Consider the following 19491-nt stretch of genomic DNA (forward strand, 5'->3'; position numbering starts at 1 on the left):
GCTGTGTGTACAAGAAACACACCTTAATTCAAAACACACAAATTTTCTTCGTAAATACGTTATTTTCCGAAAAGACCGTGTTGATGCCATGACATCATCAAGAGGTGTTGCCATTATAGTGAATCAAGGAATTGCATGCACACACTTACAACTCCAAACATTCCTTGAGGCATTGGCTGTTCGAGCAGTTCTTTTTGATAAACTGATCACAATCTGCACTATTTACATTCCTCCTAGCTATCAGCTGCAAAACGTGATTTACACTCTCTAATTGATGAACTTCAGGAGCCTTGTGTTCTCCTTGGAGACGTTAATGCGCATAGCAGTCTATGGGGAGACTCTCGGTATGACGCGCGAGGTCGACTGATTGAACAGTTCCTTTTCTCGTCGAGTGCGTGTCTCCTAAATCGAAAAGAACCAACCTATTATAATCTCGCTAATAACACCTACTCCTCTATAGACCTAAGCATAGTATCTCCATCTCTTGTGCCTCTACTCCAGTGGAAAGTCGTCAGTGATCTGTACGGAAGTGACCACTTCCCCGTAGTTTTGAGCACAACTACAGTAACCGAGTGTCCACCACGTGTTCCCAAGTGGCTCATAAACAGAGCCGGCTGGGAACAGTTTTATACCATCGCTCGTCTAGGTTGGAATGACATATGTACTTTGAACATTGATGTTGCTGTCAACTACTTCACAGCGTTTTTGATTGATGCTGCAACAAAATGCATCCCACAAACAAATGGACACCCTGGAAAACGGCGTGTGCCATGGTGGAACTCTGAATGCCGAAACGCATGCAAACAGCAAAACAGAGCTTGGAGGCTGCTTCGGAACTCACCGACAGCCGAACATCTTGACACCTTCAAGAAAATAGTCTCAAGGCAGGACAACGCGTCGGCAGGCGAGAAGAGAAAGCTGGCAGAAGTTTTTGTCAGGGATCAATTCATACACACAGGAGGCTAAAGTCTGGAACATGGTCGGTAGGATAGCAGGAAAACAAGTACACACACTTCCACTCGTAAACACTCATGGTGACACCTTGGAAGATCAGGCAAACTTCCTCGGTGCACACTTTGAACGGGTATCCAGCTCGTCCCACTATACTGACACTTTCCAAAAATACAGAACAAGAATAGAAAAGCAGAAACTCGAACACAAATCCACTAGATACGAGGCATATAACCAAGCTTTCAGTCTAGCTGAGCTCTGGACATCTCTAAACTCCTGCAGTACTTCTGCCCCAGGTTCTGACAGTGTGGTGTATGAAATGTTAAAAAACCTACCAGCTGAAACACGAAAAACCTTACTTTGTTTGTACAATGCTATCTGGTTTTCAGGCACTATCCCTACCTCCTGGAAAGAGGCTATTATTATTCCCATTTTGAAAGAGGGCAAGGACCCTTCTTTTTAGCTTCAAGTTATAGGCCTATTGCACTTACAAGCTGCTTGTGCAAAGTCTTCGAGAAAATGATAAACTGCCGACTCGTACATATCCTTGAAACAAACAATTTGCTCGACCCATTTCAGTGCGGGTTTCGAGAAAGTAGATCCACCACAGACCACCTTGTTCGTATCGAGGCACAGATCAGAGACGCCTTCGTCCATAAACAATATTTTCTCTCTGTGTTCCTCGATATCGAAAAGGCTTATGATACAACATGGTGTTTTGGAATTCTAAGAGACCTGTCCCACCTTAGTGTGCGCGGAAGAATGTTTCACATAATTGAAAGTTACCTGTCAAACCGGACATTCCGTGTCCGTGTGGGCAGTGTTCTCTCCCAAACATTTGTCCAGGAAACAGGCGTGCCACAAGGTGGTGTACTTAGTTGCACACTTTTTATCATCAAAATGAATTCCTTGCACTTGTCCATCACCCGCAATATGTTCTATTGTACATTTGTCGACGACGTTCAGCTTGGCTTCAAGTCATGCAACTTGGCAATGTGTGAGCCGCAGGTTCAGCTGGTTTTAAACAAGGTCTCCAAATGGGCAGATGAAAACGGATTTCAACTTAACCCACAGAAAAGCACGTGTGCCTTTTTTTCTCGAAAAAGAGGCATGCACTCGGAACCTGACATTCGACTGAATGGGCAACGCCTGTCTGTCAAAGCCAAGCATAAATTCTTAGGCTTAATCTTGGACAACAAGTTGACCTTCGTACCGCACATCAAGTATTTAAAAACAAAATGTTTAAAAGCCATGAATGTTATAAAAGTGTTGTCACGTACTACTTGGGGTAGTGATAGGCAGTGCCTCATGAATCTGTATCGAAGCCTCATTCGCACCCGCTTAGATTATGGGGCTGTTGTTTATCAGTCTGCGACTCGAAGTGCTTTGAAGATGCTGGACCCCGTGCACTATTTGGGCATCCGCCTTTCTACGGGTGCTTATCGCACCAGCCCTGTAGAAAGCCTTTACGTTGAGTCAAATGAATGGTCGCTTCATCTACAGAGAACTTACATGTCCTTTGTATATTTTCTTAAGGTGAAAGCAGACAAGAAGCACCCCTCATACTCTACTATTAATGATCTGTCGAGCTCCATTCTGTTTCAAAACAGGCCTTCGATGAGGCAGCGCTTCTCAGTTCACCTGAAGGGTCTAGCTGAAGAAACTGGAGTGTCACTTGAACACAGTTTAATGACTCCTGTAGCATACCCGCCACCGTGGCAGTGGCAGACTATAGACTGCGATGTGTCTTTCCTAGAAGTTACAAAACATGCACCTATTGCCCACATCCGAACATACTTCCTGGAACTTCAACACAAATACACACGTCCTGAGTTCTTCACAGATGCCTCCAAGTCTAACTCCTCTGTGTCCTACGCTGCTGTCGGCCCATCCTTTTCGGATGCTGGCCCTGTACATCCAGGCACAAGTATCTTCACAGCGGAAGCTTACGCGATACTTGTGGCAGCTAAACACATCAAACAATTGCAAATACAAAAAGCAGTAATTTATACGGACTCCCTCGGTGTGTAACGACTCTGCACAGTCTTAAAAAACAAAAAACCCGGTCCTTGTCTCACTTTACTCCATTTTGTGCACACTCTACACACTCAAACAACATGTTGTAGTGTGCTGGGTGCCAGGGCACTGTGAGATCCAAGGCAACGTGAGGGCGGATCAGCTCGCTGCATCCGTCCACAAAAGCACTGCCCCTACACCCATATTATTCCCGGCCCTTGATCTTAAGCCGTCTCTCAAACGAAACCTCAGGGACTACTGGCAGAGCGAGTGGGATACACACACACAAAACAAACTACACATTATTAAGCCACACCTTGGTCATTGGCTGCCAGTATCAAAATCGCGTCATATAGAGGTAATACTAACGAGACTCAGGATAGGACACACATACACGACACATACATATCTTTTGTCCGGTTGCGATCCACCATTGTGTGACAGATGTGGTGAAGCATTAACAGTCCTTCACATGTTAATTCAGTGCAAACTAGAAACTACAAGAAAACATCATTTTCCATTACCCTACCGACAACATATACCTTTACACCCTGCAATGTTCGTTGGTAGGGAACCGCTTTTTAGTCATAAATCATTGTTAGCGTTTTTAAAAGAAATTCATAATTTTTATATCATATACCCGGGCATTCCGTAGCACGACCTCTCCAGAGAGGTTTTTGCTGCGGTGGCTACACAGGAAAGCACTTGCCTCACGGCCCTTGAACGCAAGGGTATGTACGAGTGAGGTACTTGTGCTAATGCCATACATGTCCACTATCGTTTTTCATTATCACCAACTTTTGTCACCTATTCACACCACACACACCTTTCACGGCATGGTCATGATTTTATTACTTGTATGTTTTTACCCGCCTTACTGCGAGGAATTTTATGGCCCTTATACAGCCGCTAATCACAATCATTGTCCACATTCCTTGTCCCATGAACTGGCGCTCTTTGGCCATGAAATGGCCCTTGCGCCAAAAAACACCATATATCATCATCATGCTTTGTCTGAACAACATTGTGGTCTGAACCTTGGTCTGAACGGCGTCCGCTGGCCACTCGCATGGCTGTGAGCCACGTGACTGCTCCTGCCATCTCGTGGCACAATAAAATGGAGGAGCCAAAGTTAAGCGCAGCGAGCGCGCAGCGGAGGCGCTCTGTCGTTGCGCCGATACTTCTAACATCGTGACCAGGGGTTACTAAACAAAAGAGAAAAATGTGCTCAGGTGTACTATATACTATCTGAATATGAAATCATTTTTTAGCAAGAGGTGTCGGAGGCGACATATCAATAGCGAGGTCGATCTGTAAGTACTTGGGTGTTTCAGACCCTGTTTAGTATTCATGACTATGCAATGCCTCCAGGTGAATTGAAAAGGGAGAATTTGCATTGCTGATTTAGTAGCAGCATCATTCGTCAGTGAATATAATTGCTGTGGCAATTTAAATAATTTTATTTGTTTGACTGCCATTTTACTTTACACATTTTTTACAGCCCCTTTCATGTGAAAAATAATTGTTTGGTGATTGCACTTTGCTCAGAAGGTTGAAATTTTAGTATAACTGAAGTACATATTTCACTGGCTTTATTAATATTGAGGTCTTAATGTATTATGTATTGCCATTAAATTCATTTGGTCGTAATTACTTCATGATGCTTCTCTGCACAAAATTAAAATACTCTTGCTTTCTTTACCCATCTTAAGTATTTAGTGTTCCTATTGATATATGGTTCATTTTTAGACTGTTTTGAGAAGGGTACGGTGAAATAAGTCTAAGGAAGCAGCTATGAAAGAAGGTATTTTGATTCTCTACAACTTTTGCTGCTTAAATGTTAATTGTAGCTTCAGATAGTCCTGTTGATTGTTTAGTTGATGTATTGAACTTGTTTGTAAATTTCTCAAATGCATTAGTGAATTAAGTTTTAACCTATTCAGACTAAATACTAAAGTGTGAAAGATTTTTGTCACCACTTTCATTTGCTGTTTGCTTATGCTCTGCAGTTTGAGGCTGACCGCCGGGCATTTATCATCACTATAAACTCGTTTGGCACTGAACTAACTAAAGAAGACAGAGCAAAGCTCTTTCCCAAATGTGGTCACCTTTACCCTGATGGACTGAATGCACTTGCAAAAGCAGATGACTATGACCAAGTACGGAATATCGCGGAGTTCTATGCAGTAAGTCATGTCTTTTATGAATATGTTCTCTAAAGTTTGTGTGGACTAATTTTTTTAAAACCCAATTTTTACTTAGTAGTAGCTTACTATGTGATGTTTATGCTTTGTGCTAAAATGTGTCCTTGTTTCCTCTTCTTGCGCCCCGCCGCGGTGGTCTAGTGGCTAAGGTACTCTGTTGCTGACTCGCAAGTCACGGTATTGAATCCCGGCTGCGGCGGCTGCATTTTATGGTGGAGGCGGAAATGTTGTAGGCCTGTGTGCTCATATTCGGGTGCGCGTTAAAGAACCCCAGGTGGTCGAAATTTCCGGAGCCCTCCACTACTGCGTCTCTCATAATCATATGGTGGTTTTGGGACGTTAAACCCCACATATCAGTCAATGTTTCCTCTTCTTGCTGTGTCTGATATTACATTTTCTTTGTAGCAATACAATGTGCTTTTCGGTGGAGCAGGAAACAATCCTGATGAGCGGACACTTGAGGACAAGTTCTTTGAGCACGAGGTAAGTCTGAGCCAAGCATGTCCTATCCTATATGATGACTCAAGAGCATTTAAACTATTGCACATGAGGTCTTTCCTTAGTTGCACCAAAGCATGATAGTTTGTTGGACATTATGAAATGTCCGTATAAAAGGTTTTTGGTCCAGAAAATAAAACAATGCTCAGTTATACATAGCTGTCTGTTAAATGAACTACTCTACAGAAAATATTCTTGTTGGGTGCTATTTGAGCTAAACAAAAGGGGATGAATATGCATAGTCAATACAGTCTTGACAACAGCAAATGTGCAATACATTAATCATTATTCCTGCCTTTGTACTTATGTTCCAAATTATTGTAGCCCCCCCGCCCCGCCGCGGTGGTCTAGTGGCTAAGGCACTCGGCTGCTGACCCGCAGGTCGCGGGTTCAAATCCCGGCTGCGGCAGCTGAATTTCCGATGGAGGCGGAAATGTTGTAGGCCCGTGTGCTCAGATTTGGGTGCACGTTAAAGAACCCCAGGTGGTCAAAATTTCCGGAGCCCTCCACTACGGCGTCTCTCATAATCATATGGTGGTTTTGAGACGTTAAACCCCACATATCATCAATTATTATAGCCCAAACTTATCTCACTTGGCAGTAGTAATAAAGGCACCACTACTGTTTATTTGATAAGTACTTTTTCTTTTTGCTAATTTTTATCTTTGTCTGGCACACGTTGCTTTATATAGGCAACAGGGTAAGCATGTTTAATATGGGAACAATATGTTTCTCTTGGATATTGAATAGCAAGTGCGCTAACATTGAAAAGCTGTTGAAAACAATATTTACCAAAGTTCTTTTTTGGTTGAACTTTGTATTGAAGTACTTTGGCCATCTACTTAAAATAGTGATTGTTCTGCCTTTCTGGGGCAGGAGGCATTTCTGCTGTTCAGCATAGCACATCAAGTGCAGGTAGTCATATCACCCTCAAACACAACTTGGAGGGTGTGGCTGCCTGCACTTGTTGCATGACCTGCGAGCATTCATCAACATGAACACGGATGGATTGTGCATTGCGATGCATTGTGGGATGCACTGAGAATGAGAGCTGTAGTGATGCATAGTGACTACATCTTCTTGGAATATCATCTTTTGTGTTTTGTAGCCATGCTAAACTTGTGGTGCTTATTAACCATGTTAAAATTATATCTATTATCACTGAAACAAACTCTTATCATAGCTTGTAGAAGACATTCTCAATCAATCTTGACATGCTTGTGTGTTTGTAGATTTTAAGCAATTGTTAGAAAGGCTCACTAATGGTAGACTAGGCACAACACAGCAAAGCTTTTTTTCAGTATACGGTCGACTCTCATTAATTCAAACTCGAAGGGACCTCTGAATTTTGTTTGAATTATCAATAAGTTTTAATTATCAGAAGTTCTCAGGTGGATGACTATGGGTGAAGTTACACCACACGTTATAATAAGGCATTGATTTTATCACATCTAAAAATTTTTCAAGTTTTTTTAAGCCCTTACTCCTCGCAGTGAATAAAAATCAGAGGTGTAATGTCCACAAGTTTATTGGCCATTTATTGCTGATCAGACCTTTTAAAAAAATCGTGAATTGCCAACTGCTTTATTGCTATTGACTGGGAAATCGAGCAAAGTCGCGGCCTGGCGGTAACTGGCCGAACACGCAAAGTGTGGATTGCTTTGTGCAGGGTCTGCTAGCTACGTCGTGTTTCTATGTGCACGTACGTCATGCACGTTTTGAAAGTGTGGTTTGTCCGGTCATGTCAGCACGAGTGTAACTGTTTCTATATATGCCTGAAACGACCTACGAAAGCATTTGGTCTTGCTCGGCTGCTAATGCATTGTAATAAGGTCGGCGAGTGCAACTTTCCAGAGTGCTGTTTATTGTCGTCGTACCCTACATTCACCAGAATAATTTCAGACTGGGTGCCGCTTTCTGTTTCAAGTACGTCGTGAAATCATGAGGACTATTAAATAATGTGTGAATGCAGCGTTTTATAGTGACTCGGCTGTAAAAAAAAGACTTTAAGCCATGGCACTTGCACGCTGTTGGTATGTATATAACTACGGCACTGTAGTTTATCGATCATGAAGGAACCTTTGTTGTGTTTATCTGGCCGTGGTACCACTACATAGAAATACTATCACATAAACTGTGACACATCGGTACTTTAAACTGTACAGTGTACTCCCAATAAACGAAACACACTCAAATGAAAATGCCTCATTAATGGAACTAAACAGGCTCATATGGCTGTATTTCTGTGTGTTGCGCAGTAAAATTCATCCGTTAATCGAAACACTGCTTATTGGTCACCTAGAGGTGGCGCCGTTTTGTTTGGCTGGCCGCATACAGTGCTCCGCTTTCACGTGTTCTTGGCCCGTTACCGGGCCCCGCCCATGTCTGGACAAGCTCACTATTCCTTCTAGAAGACTTCCGAAACACGCCGACACCATCCGGGCCCCGGTCCGACCCCAGGCTGGCCCCCCAGGCCCCTTCAAAAGTACGAAGCGGCGCGGCGCCGCGCCTGCACCTCCACAATGCAGAGTCCAGCCCAGCACTCGACACCAACGAGAACTGACGCCCTGTCGGTAAGCCCAGCCTCCTCTGGTCGTACTGCTGATACAGCCGTGCCTCCGCTGTCAACAAATGGGCAATGTCACCAGCCCCGCGCCGACAATACAGCAACAGGCAGCGTTCCTCAACAGTGCGCACGGTCCAGCAACGTGCAACGCTGGTGGCGTCTCTGCTACTCTCAGCTTGATAGCCACGCAAACGCCGGAGCCCGAGAGCAGTAATGCAGCGTTGGCGTTGAAATCAACCACGCCTGCTGCTCTCCCCACCTTATCTGCGTCTGGCCTACCCATTGGAAATTCCGAGTCTGTCGACAAACGCGTTTCGACGAGCGTCGTTCCTTCCATCGCCGAAGTTTTGCCTTCCATCACTTCAGCTGACGACTTATCGACGGAAATGGACTTCGCGGCGTTGCAGGTCAACGAAGACAATACGCCATCCCCTGAAGGCAGCTGGAACACCGTTAGTGCCAATCGAAAACCTGCCTCGACCGCCCGCCACCGCTCCGAGCTCATCACCGTCAAAATCCAACTTCCACATGGAACACTCACGCCGAAACTGCCTCTCTATGACCTGCTTTCTACCATCATAGCCGCTGCAAATCTCTCTCCCAAGACCAGTGCAGCGGTCACCCTTCAAGCCAAACCTGCTCAGAGCCTTGTGTTTCTGAAAATGCACTCGCCTCTCACTGCCCACCTCCTACTCTCCCTCACAAGTCTGGAACTTAATGGTAAGCTGACCACCATTAAGCCCTATGCCCCCAGTCCTCCAATATCATGTCTCGGCGTCATACACAACGTCGGTGGTCACTTCGCAACATCTCGGCTCTTGCATGACCTCAAATCCTTTAGTTCAGATATACTAGCTGCACGTATGATGGGTTCACTGAATCCGTCCTCATAACATTTGCTGGAATCATCATCCCTCGCTTTGTGTACTTCAAACGCGTCTCTTTCCGATGCCGTCCACATAAACCTAAGCCCCCTACTTGCACTCGGTGCCTTGCTATTGGGCACCGTGCTCATCAATGCCCCCAACACAGCATTCCGGCCAAGTGCCGCCGCTGTGCGTCTCCTCTACCAGCAGATCCTGATGCTCACGTTTGCGCCCTACCCTGGTGCTTCCATTGCCAAGTCAACACCCACTCATCTCTCGACTCCACCTGCCCATACCTTCTAGCTAAGCAAGGCGACTGTGCCAAAACAGCTTTTCTCCGTCGCACAGCCATGCGCCGAGCCACTCAGCCTTTGCCGCCCTCCTCTTCAGCGCATGAGTTCCTATCACCTCCCGCAACATCACCCCCGGGCTCTTACGCCGCTAAGGTTACGGGAACACCTCCCATGTGCACTTCTTCATCAAACACACCTTCACCATCTTTAAGTAACGAGAGCCGCTCCTTCGATCTGCAACTGGCTATGTTGGAGCACAACCAGCGCGAGCAACAACGCGTCTCGGATGAGCTACAACAGAAAATACTCACACTGACGCAGACACTCGCAACTACCACATCCTCTCTTACCTCTCAACTCACGGAGCTAAATAAGCAACTCGCCACACTCACCGCCCCGACCTCCAGCTCCCATGTAACCAAATTGGCCGACATGGTCGAAACCACCACCACTGCGCATCACACTCGTTTGGTCGAGCTGGAAAATTCAATTGTCCGGATTCTTACGACCCTCGAAACCCAATCTAAGCAACTAGAATCGTTCACCTATATGCTTAACTCCCTGCAAGAGTCTCTTCCCCCGGCAAAAAAGAAGGAACGCGCACGCGTAGGCGCTTCCTCTACATCAAAGACCTAGATGGCGCGTGAAAAGGACCTCGATATTTTGCAATGGAACTGCCGCAACTTTCGTCATAATAGGACCCCTCTCCACCAATATCTTCTCACCCGCCAAACATTACCCCATTTTCTCCTTATACAGGAGACTCTGGCGGCCCTTGCCGTCCCGGGCTACCGTGCATATCACGCTACGACGGGAAAGCCACTTGCGTCTATTTATGTACACAATGACGTTCTCGTTGAACCATTAGACGTACCCTCCCCCCTCCTGAAACGTTTAGTTGGTGTGGTCTATTACCAACTATCTACCCGTATTTCTCTCGCTCTGATGTCCTTTTACAACCCCCCTGTCACGTCCTCTTTGTTTAGTGCTCTTGGCAAATTCCTGCACTTTTTTCCATCGACCACCCATATCCTCCTTGGGGGTTACTTTAATGCTCCTCATAGGCTCTGGGGTTACCCCCATACACTCAAACCAGGTCGCCTTCTACATTGCCTCGCCCAGGAATGCCATCTCGCCCTTCTTAATACTCCTGACACCCCTACTCGAGCGGGCACTGTTTCACAGCGTTCCACTACACCCGATCTCACGTTCTCTCGAAGTTCCCTTCCTTTTCACTGGCAGGTGTCCGCTGAAAATCTTTTCAGTGATCACTTTCTCATACACATCACCACCCCTCTTTCTCTTTCCCACAATAGGCGGAAACAACGAATCGCTCACACTGAGTGGGAAGCATTCCGTAATAACCTTTTGTCTGACTCATTTAAAACTTACGACGACTGGACGCCGCAGATCTCTGCAGCAATGACATCCTGTAGTCGCCGCGCTCGTTTTCAACTCCCCATTCCTGACCCTAATCCTCACTTCCTCCGCTTATGGCGATGTCATCAACGTTTGAAACGTGCTTTCCGCTCCCAGCCACACAACGTCAAACTTTCTTTCCGAATTGATGCTCTGCGGGCTGAAATTATCGCTTACGGCACTTCTCTTGAGCACTCTCGTTGGAACACGCTGTGTGACGGCCTTGACTCCGCACTGCACTCGCGCTCTACATGGTCTCTGTTTAGGTCTCTCTTGGGTACCAAGCCTGCCGTTGCTCCCACCCTAGCTAAAGCTCTCGCTCAAGGGATTCCATTTGATGTGTTAGAATATTTAAAATCTCTGTATCTTCCACCCCCCCTCACACCTTCCTACCCAGATTACTGTGGTGAAGCTAATCCAGACCTAGACCGCCCATTCACGCTCAGGGAGCTGGAAGCTGCCTTAGCCACTCAATCCACCCGCTCGGCACCCGGTGAGGATGAGAGAACATATACTACATTACGTAATCTCCCCGACAACGCGAAGTAATTTCTCTTACACACATTCAACGAAGCATGGAACAGCGGCTGTCTTCCAAGCTTGGACATCATCCCTAATTTGCATGATTCCGAAGCCGCGCAAACCTCCATCTCTCTCTAACCTTCGCCCTATCTCTTTGACGTCATGCGTTGGCAAGACTCTTGAGCGAATGGCCTTGACTCGACTGTCGGATTTTATTGAGGCGAAAGAGTTTTTCCCTCCTTCTCTTATTGGCTTCCGACGCCACGTTTGTGCGCAGGACATGTTCCTTGTTCTTCAGCATACTTTTCTTTCACCTTCTCGTAGTCAGATCCATGCGCTTGTAACCGTCGATGTACGGAAGGCATTCGATGGCGTGAGTCATGACCACATACTCGCTCAGCTCTCCTCCCTGTCATGTGGCTCCCGCATGTATTCTGACATCCTATCATTTCTTTCCAATCGAGTTGGTCGCTTTAGAGTCGATACTCATTTGTCTAACCCACACTCCCTCACCCGCGGCACTCCTCAAGGTGCCGTACTATCTCCTACTCTATTTAATATGGCTATGGCCCCCCTTGCCTCCCAACTGTCCCAAATACCTGACTTCCATCATATTTTTTATGCAGACGACATCACTCTCTGGTGTACGTCTGGATGTCCCAGCCACGTGCAGGATACTTTGCAACGTGGTCTGGACCTTATCGCTTCCTTTCTCGCTACTGCTGGCCTGTCCCCTGCACCAAAGAAATGTGAACTACTTTTGCTAAACCGGTCTGCGTACTAGCGCTCCCACAATACCCTCATCTCCCTACATCTTTCTAGCTCTCTCATCCCCACTGTTCAGCAATGCAAAGTTCTTAACTTCCCTTTGCACGCGACAAAAAACGCGCAGGCCCTACATCACGCCGTGAGGACTTGCCACTCGGTGACCCACCTCCTGCGACGCATTGTCACTCGGCAGTCGGGGCTCCACGAGGCTCATGCGTGCCGGGTTGCACATGCGCTTGCCCTTAACAAGTTCTTGTACTTTGTGCCATACGTTCATTTCACCGAAATGCAACTCAAAACACTCGAAAGAGCTCTATTAGGCCTCTACAAGGCAGCTCTAAACCTCCCTCTCACTACCTCTACCACTAAGCTCTTTGCCACAGGCCTCTTCCATCCATTACATTCTCTTATTTCTCTGCACCACGACTCTCAGATTGCTCGTCTTTCTCTCACTCGTCAAGGCCAATGGCTATTAGCCCAAGCCGGTATCCCTCACATTCCCGTTTCCGTTTCCACCTTGCCTTCTGCCGCTAGCACCGCTGCTTCTAACCTTCGCATCCTTCCCCTCCCATCCCATATGTCTCCCGTTCTTCACACCGGCCGGCGTCATGCGGCAGCACAGCATCATTCTCCTCCTCTCTCTACACAGGGAGTTGCCTACACGGATGCCTCATACATGGCTCCTCGGGGCTCGTGTGGCTACGTTATCTACCATCCACACCTTTCGGCACCTGACACGCACACCAGCGGGCCATACTTACACCCGCCAAAGGTACTTTGTGGGAATTGAGGCTAGCCCGCTGCCTTTGCGCGGGCTTTGCCGCCTTTTCTGCCGTTCTCATGTCCTGACATGTCTGCCCTCCTTTGCTGTCTGCCGTGGTGGGAGAGTGGAGTGACGCTTGACTCCCTTACCCGGAAGCGGATGTTGACTGTGGCGCCACGGGCGGAGGCTCCCGAGAGGTTTTCCCGCGCTGCGTCAGGAGCAGACAGTACTCTCCGGGACAGCAAACGGTGAGCCACGCAATCTTTTCCGTCCGTCGACTCCCGTCACTCGGGGCTCATCGGACTCCGCTGACGGCGCCTCGCGCCCGAGGCGAACGCTCACCTTTTGTTGCACCACTGCGTACTCACGGCCGAAGGGCGGTACGGTGTCCTAGTGCGTGGCCTAGCTACGCCGACCGGTCTCCCTCCGAGGCCAACGCGAGCGCCTTTGCCCTCGCTCGAGCAACCGGGCCTTGGTCCCGGTGTCTCTGTGGATCACCTTTACCGTGGAGATGTGCTCGTGGCACCCTGTGTAGTACTTTTGTGCCCGTGGTGTGGATAAGCCTATTTGCTTTCCCGCCGCGCCTTTGCAACGGGCTGTACTGCGTTTGGTGTTGCCACAATAAAGTGTTGCGACTTCGAGCAGTATCGTGTTCTCGCCACGGCGACGGTTAAGGCGTGCCCTGCGGCTCGCTAAGACCGGACCCACGCTGGTGGCCGTACTCCATCGGGATACGTGTACACCACAACTTCCACTCGAGGTCCTTTCCATGGTCCACGCCATGCAGTCATTTTCCTCCCTCCCTTCTCTCCCTGAGTACACGATTTACTCCGACTATCACTCCACCATCCGTCACATACAGAACAACACGTTTCCCCCTGCTCTTCAACAGGAGGTCGAGCGAGCGGCCTCTGCTCTTCAACCCTCCACTATCTTCCTCCGCTGGGTTCCTGGGCATTCGGGTATTAACGGCAATCAGCTAGCTCATCAGCTTGCCCGGGATATATTGCACCGGGCACCGTTCATTCCCTGGCCCACACCTTCGGAAGACAGTGAGAGCTCCGCAAATAACGATGGGCAGATCTCCTTGCGTCACACTATCAAGGAGGTATATCTCCAGCTCCCCCCGCAGGGGCGCCTGTGAAAGCAGGCGTTTGGTGTGTTGCGACACCACGGACCCGAGCTAACAGGGGAGTTTCTACTCCCTCCCACGCCTAGCCGTGCGTGGCTTTGCCGTGTCCGGGCAAAAGGGGATCCTGGGGGTTGAGCCGACGCTGGGTGATTGGACCGTTAAGGCCCCCCGGCAGAGGCAACACACCCTTTGGCCCCGGCTTCACGTAGATGGCACCCCTGGGCTGACCCACCCAGGGGAAATCGGCAGTCGCCTTTTCCTATCTCTCTCTCCCTACATCTTCGTCTTTATCTCTTACTATTTATCTGTCCTGTCTTCTACTCTCTTCCGTTTACTTCCAAACTTCCTGGCGGCTAGGGTTAACCCTGTGCAAACAGCCTACCTTGGTCTAGGCGCATTGGGTTATAGTGGCGTTGTACGGCTGGCATCTGCAGTTTTCAGCATCTGTAAACTTGTAGCGTCCCCTCGTTGGGTCCGTGGTGTGTGGCCGGCAACGCTGCTGAACAAAAATAAGAAAGGCATGCATAGAGCATTCCCCCTACTGTCTGATCGTACTGGCTTAAAGCGGGTACGCACCGATGATATAAATTTTTTCACCAGCCAAAAGAAACATATCCTCACTTTCATGTTATCCACTGTGAAAAAACTGAAAAGCAAGCCAGGACCGTCTCTCCTTTCCTAGTTGCTAGATGTCTTACCGAAGCTCTTGGCACAGTATACAAGGTCACCAAAATGGCTAGCGGAGACCTTCTCCTCGAAATCTGTGACAAAGAACAATTTGAAAAGCTAGACCGTCTTTCAGATTTCGGTGGCATACCAATAACCACAACACCACATAGATCAATGAACACAACTCGCGGAGTGGTATCTGACATGGACTTAATTGACTTGACTGAGACTGAACTTTTGGAGGGGTGGAAGAGCCAAAATGTCACTAATGTACAGAGAATCATTATCAGAAGAGATAATAAGGAAACACCGACAAAACACTTAATACTCACGTTTGCATCCAGTAAACTACCGGAATCTATTCAAACAGGGTCACGAAGACATCTATCGGGCCGTACATACCAAACCCTCGTCGTTGCTTCCAATGCCAGAGGTATGGCCATGGCTCTAAAACCTGTCGTGGTCGCCAGACTTGTGCACAATGTGGAGTCCTAGGCCACGTGTCTGAGAACTGCAAACAACCGCCACACTGTGTAAACTGGGAAGGAAACCATGCCGCATATTCACGCTCCTGCACATTCTAGAAAAGAGAAAAGAAATAATTACATTGAAGGTGAAGGAGAACATTACATTTAAGGAAGCACGGCGAAGAGTCGCTCCATTCTATGGACCTACATATGCTGATGCGGCGCGTCGGGGGGCACCGCCGCACCAGCCCTCGCCACTACTTTGGCCCGCGCATACTGAGCCGGAGGTTGTGGCACCTGCCCCCAAGGCGGCTGTTCCCTGGCTACACCGCCTACTCCCAAACAGAGACCGGAGACTCCAGAGTCCTCGGGTCTCAAGGCCTCACCTCACCAGGCGAGGCCCGAAATTCGTACTAGCAGCCCGCACGTGCGGGCATTCAGTGCCTCCGAGGAGGCAATGGATACATCGGTACCCTTGGTGCCGAAAGAGTGGCGTGGCTCCTTGGGGTGCGCCAAGAAAACAAAAAAGCAAATAACAGGGCCTGGTGATGGCCCTGTTAAGTGAACTCAAACTCCCTGTCTTAACAGCCACTCGCTTTTCGTACACACAGCACTATTTTACATTCATCATGAACACTCAAATTATACAATGGAACGTCAGGGGCCTTCTCAGAAACCTTGACGACATCCAAGAACTCTTACACGAACACTCACCAAAAGTGCTGTGTGTACAAGAAACACACCTTAATTCAAAACACACAAATTTTCTTCGTAAATACGTTATTTTCCGAAAGGACCGTGTTGATGCCATGACATCATCCGGAGGTGTTGCCATCATAGTGAATCAAGGAATTGCATGCACACACTTACAACTCCAAACATTCCTTGAGGCAGTGGCTGTTCGAGTAGTTCTTTTTGATAAACTGATCACAATCTGCACTATTTACATTCCTCCTAGCTATCAGCTGCAAAACGTGATTTACAATCTCTAATTGGTGAACTTCCGGAGCCTTATGTTCTCCTTGGAGACTTTAGTGCGCATAGTAGGCTATGGGGTGACTCTCGGTATGACGCGCGAGGTCGACTGATCGAACAGTTCCTTCTCTCATCGAGCGCGTGTCTGCTGAATCGAAAAGAACCAACCTATTATAATCTCGCTAATAACACCTACTCCTCCATAGACCTAAGCATAGTATCTCCATCTCTTGTGCCTCTACTCCAGTGGAAAGTCGTCAGTGATCTGTACGGAAGTGACCACTTCCCCGTAGTTTTGAGCACAACCACAGTAACTGAGTGCCCGCCACGTGTTCCCAAGTGGCTCATAAATAGAGCCGACTGGGAAGAGTTTTATACCATCGCTCGTCTAGGTTGGAATGACATATGTACTTTGAACATTGATGTTGCTGTCAACTACTTCACAGCATTTTTGATTGATGCTGCAACAAAATGCATCCCACAAACAAATGGACACCCTGGAAAACGGCGTGTGCCATGGTGGAACTCTGAATGCCGAAACGCGCGCAAACAGCAAAACAGAGCTTGGAGGCTGCTTCGGAACTCACCGACAGCCGAAAATCTCGACACATTCAAAAAAATAAAGTCTCAAGGCAGGAGAACGCGTCGGCAGGCCAGAAGGGAAAGCTGGCAGAAGTTTTTTTCAGGGATCAATTTATACACACAGGAGGCTAAAGTCTGGAACATGGTCGGTAGGATAGCAGGAAAACAAGTACACACACTTCCACTCGTAAATACTCAGGGTGATACCTTGGAAGATAAGGCAAACTTCCTCGGTGCACACTTCGAACAGGTGTCCAGCTCATCCCACTATACTGACACTTTCCAAAAATAAAGAACAAGAATAGAAAAGCAGAAACTCGAACACAAATGCACTAGATACGAGGCATATAACCAAGCTTTCATTCTAGCTGAGCTGCCAACGTCTCTAAACTCCTGCAGTACTTCTGCCCCAGGTTCTGACCGTGTGGTGTATGAAATGTTAAAAAACCTACCAATCGAAACACGAAAAACCTTACTTTGTTTGTACAATGCTATCTGGTTTTCTGGCACTATCCCTACCTCCTGGAAAGAGGCTATTATTATTCCCATTTTGAAAGAGGGCAAGGACCCTTCTTTTTAGCTTCAAGTTATAGGCCTATTGCACTTACAAGCTGCTTGTGCAAAGTCTTCGAGAAAATGATAAACTGCCGACTCGTACATATCCTTGAAACAAACAATTTGCTCGACCCATTTCAGTGCGGGTTTCGAGAAAGTAGATCCACCACAGACCACCTTGTTCGTATCGAGGCACAGATCAGAGACGCCTTCGTCCATAAACAATATTTTCTCTCTGTATTCCTCGATATCGAAAAGGCTTATGATACAACATGGCGTTCTGGAATTCTAAGAGACCTGTCCCACCTTGGCGTGCGCGGAAGAATGTTTCACATAATCGAAAATTACCTGTCAAACCGGACATTCCGTGTCCGAGTGGGCACGGTTCTTTCCCAATTATTTGTCCAGGAAACAGGTGTGCCACAAGGTGGTGTACTTAGCTGCACACTTTTTCTCATCAAAATGAATTCCTTGCGCTTGTCCATTCCTCGGAATATGTTTTATTGTACATATGTCGATGACGTCCAGCTTGGCTTTAGATCTTGCAATCTGGCAATGTGTGAGTGGCAGGTTCAGTTAGGTTTAAACAAGGTCTACAAATGGGCAGAGGAAAACGGATTCCGACTGAACCCACAAAAAAGCACGTGTGTCTTGTTCTCCCGAAAGAGAGGCATGCACTCAGAACCCGACATTGAACTGAACGGTCAACGTCTGTCTGTTAATACGGAGCATAAATTCGTAGGATTAATCTTGGACAACAAGTTCACCTTCGTACCGCACATCAAGTATCTAAAAACAAAATGTTTAAAAGCCATGAATGTTTTAAAAGTGTTGTCACGTACTAGGTGGGGTAGTGACAGGCAATGTCTCATGAACCTATATAGAAGCCTCATTCGCACCCGCTTAGATTATGGGGCTCTTGTTTATCAGTCTGCGACTCGAAGTGCTTTGAAGATGCTGGACCCCGTGCACTATTTGGGCATCCGCCTTTCTACGTGTGCTTTTCGGACCAGCCCCGTAGAAAGCCTTTATGTTGAGTAAAATGAGTGGTCGCTTCATCTGCAGAGAACTTACATGTCCTTCGTTTATTTCCTTAAGGTAAAAGCAGACAAGAAGCACCCCTCATACTCTACTATTAATGATTTGTCGAGCTCAATTCTGTTTCAAAACAGGCCTTCTATGAGGCAGCCCTTCTCAGTTCGCCTGAAGAGTCTAGCTGAGGAAACTGGAGTCTCACTTGAACACAGTTTAATGGCTCCTGTAGCATACCCGCCACCGTGGCAGTGGCAGACTATAGACTGCGATGTGTCTTTCCTAGAAGTTACAAAACATGCACCTATTGCCCACATCCGAACATATTTCCTGGAACTTCAACACAAATACACACGTCCTGAGTTCTTCACAGATGCCTCCAAGTCTAACTCCTCTGTGTCCTACGCTGCTGTCGGCCCATCCTTTTCGGATGCTGGCCCTGTACATCCAGGCACAAGTATCTTCACAGCGGAAGCTTACGCGATACTTGTGGCAGCTAAACACATCAAACAGTTACAAATACAAAAAGCAGTAATTTATACGGACTCCCTCAGTGTGTAACGACTCTGCACAGTCTTAAAAAACAAAAAACCCGGTCCTTGTCTCACTTTACTCCATTTTGTGCACACTCTACACACTCGAACAACATGTTGTAGTGTGCTGGGTGCCAGGGTACTGTGAGATTCAAGGCAACGTGAGGGCGGATCAGCTCGCTGCATCCGTCCACAAAAGCACTGCCCCTACACCCATATCAATCCCGGCCCTTGATCTTAAGCCGTCTTTCAAACGAAACCTCAGGGTATACTGGCAGAGCAAGTGGGGTACACACACACAAAACAAACTACACGTTATTAAGCCACACCTCGGTCATTGGCTGCCCGTATCGAAATCGCGTCATACAGATATAATACTAACGAGACTCAGGATAGGACATACATACGCAACACACACTTATCTTTTGTCTGGTGACGATCCACCATTGTGTGACAAATGTGGTGAAGCATTAACAGTCCTTCACATACTAATCCAGTGCAAACACTTAGAAACTCTAAAACATTTTCCATTACCCTACCGACAACATATACCTTTACACCCTGCAATGTTCGTTGGTAGGGAACCGCTTTTTAGTCATAAATCATTGTTAGAGTTTTTAAAAGAAATTCACAGTTTTCATATCATATACCCGGGCATTCCGTAGCACGACCTCTCCAGA

The 19491-nt window shown here is 47.3% G+C and overlaps 1 protein-coding gene across 1 annotated transcript in view; it reads left to right on the forward strand.

Annotated features, from left to right (window-relative positions):
- The window catches only part of VhaAC39-1 (V-type proton ATPase subunit VhaAC39-1), a 40012-nt gene that overhangs the window by 13773 nt on the left and 6748 nt on the right, over positions 1-19491 (forward strand). Inside the window, exons 5-6 of the mRNA XM_037427266.2 lie at positions 4977-5153; positions 5577-5654. Of these exons, the coding sequence (XP_037283163.1) occupies positions 4977-5153; positions 5577-5654 (255 nt within the window). The remainder of the gene's footprint in view (positions 1-4976; positions 5154-5576; positions 5655-19491) is intronic.

This window comes from Rhipicephalus microplus, chromosome X (genome assembly GCF_043290135.1).
Source record: "Rhipicephalus microplus isolate Deutch F79 chromosome X, USDA_Rmic, whole genome shotgun sequence".
Classification (NCBI taxonomy): domain Eukaryota; kingdom Metazoa; phylum Arthropoda; class Arachnida; order Ixodida; family Ixodidae; genus Rhipicephalus; species Rhipicephalus microplus.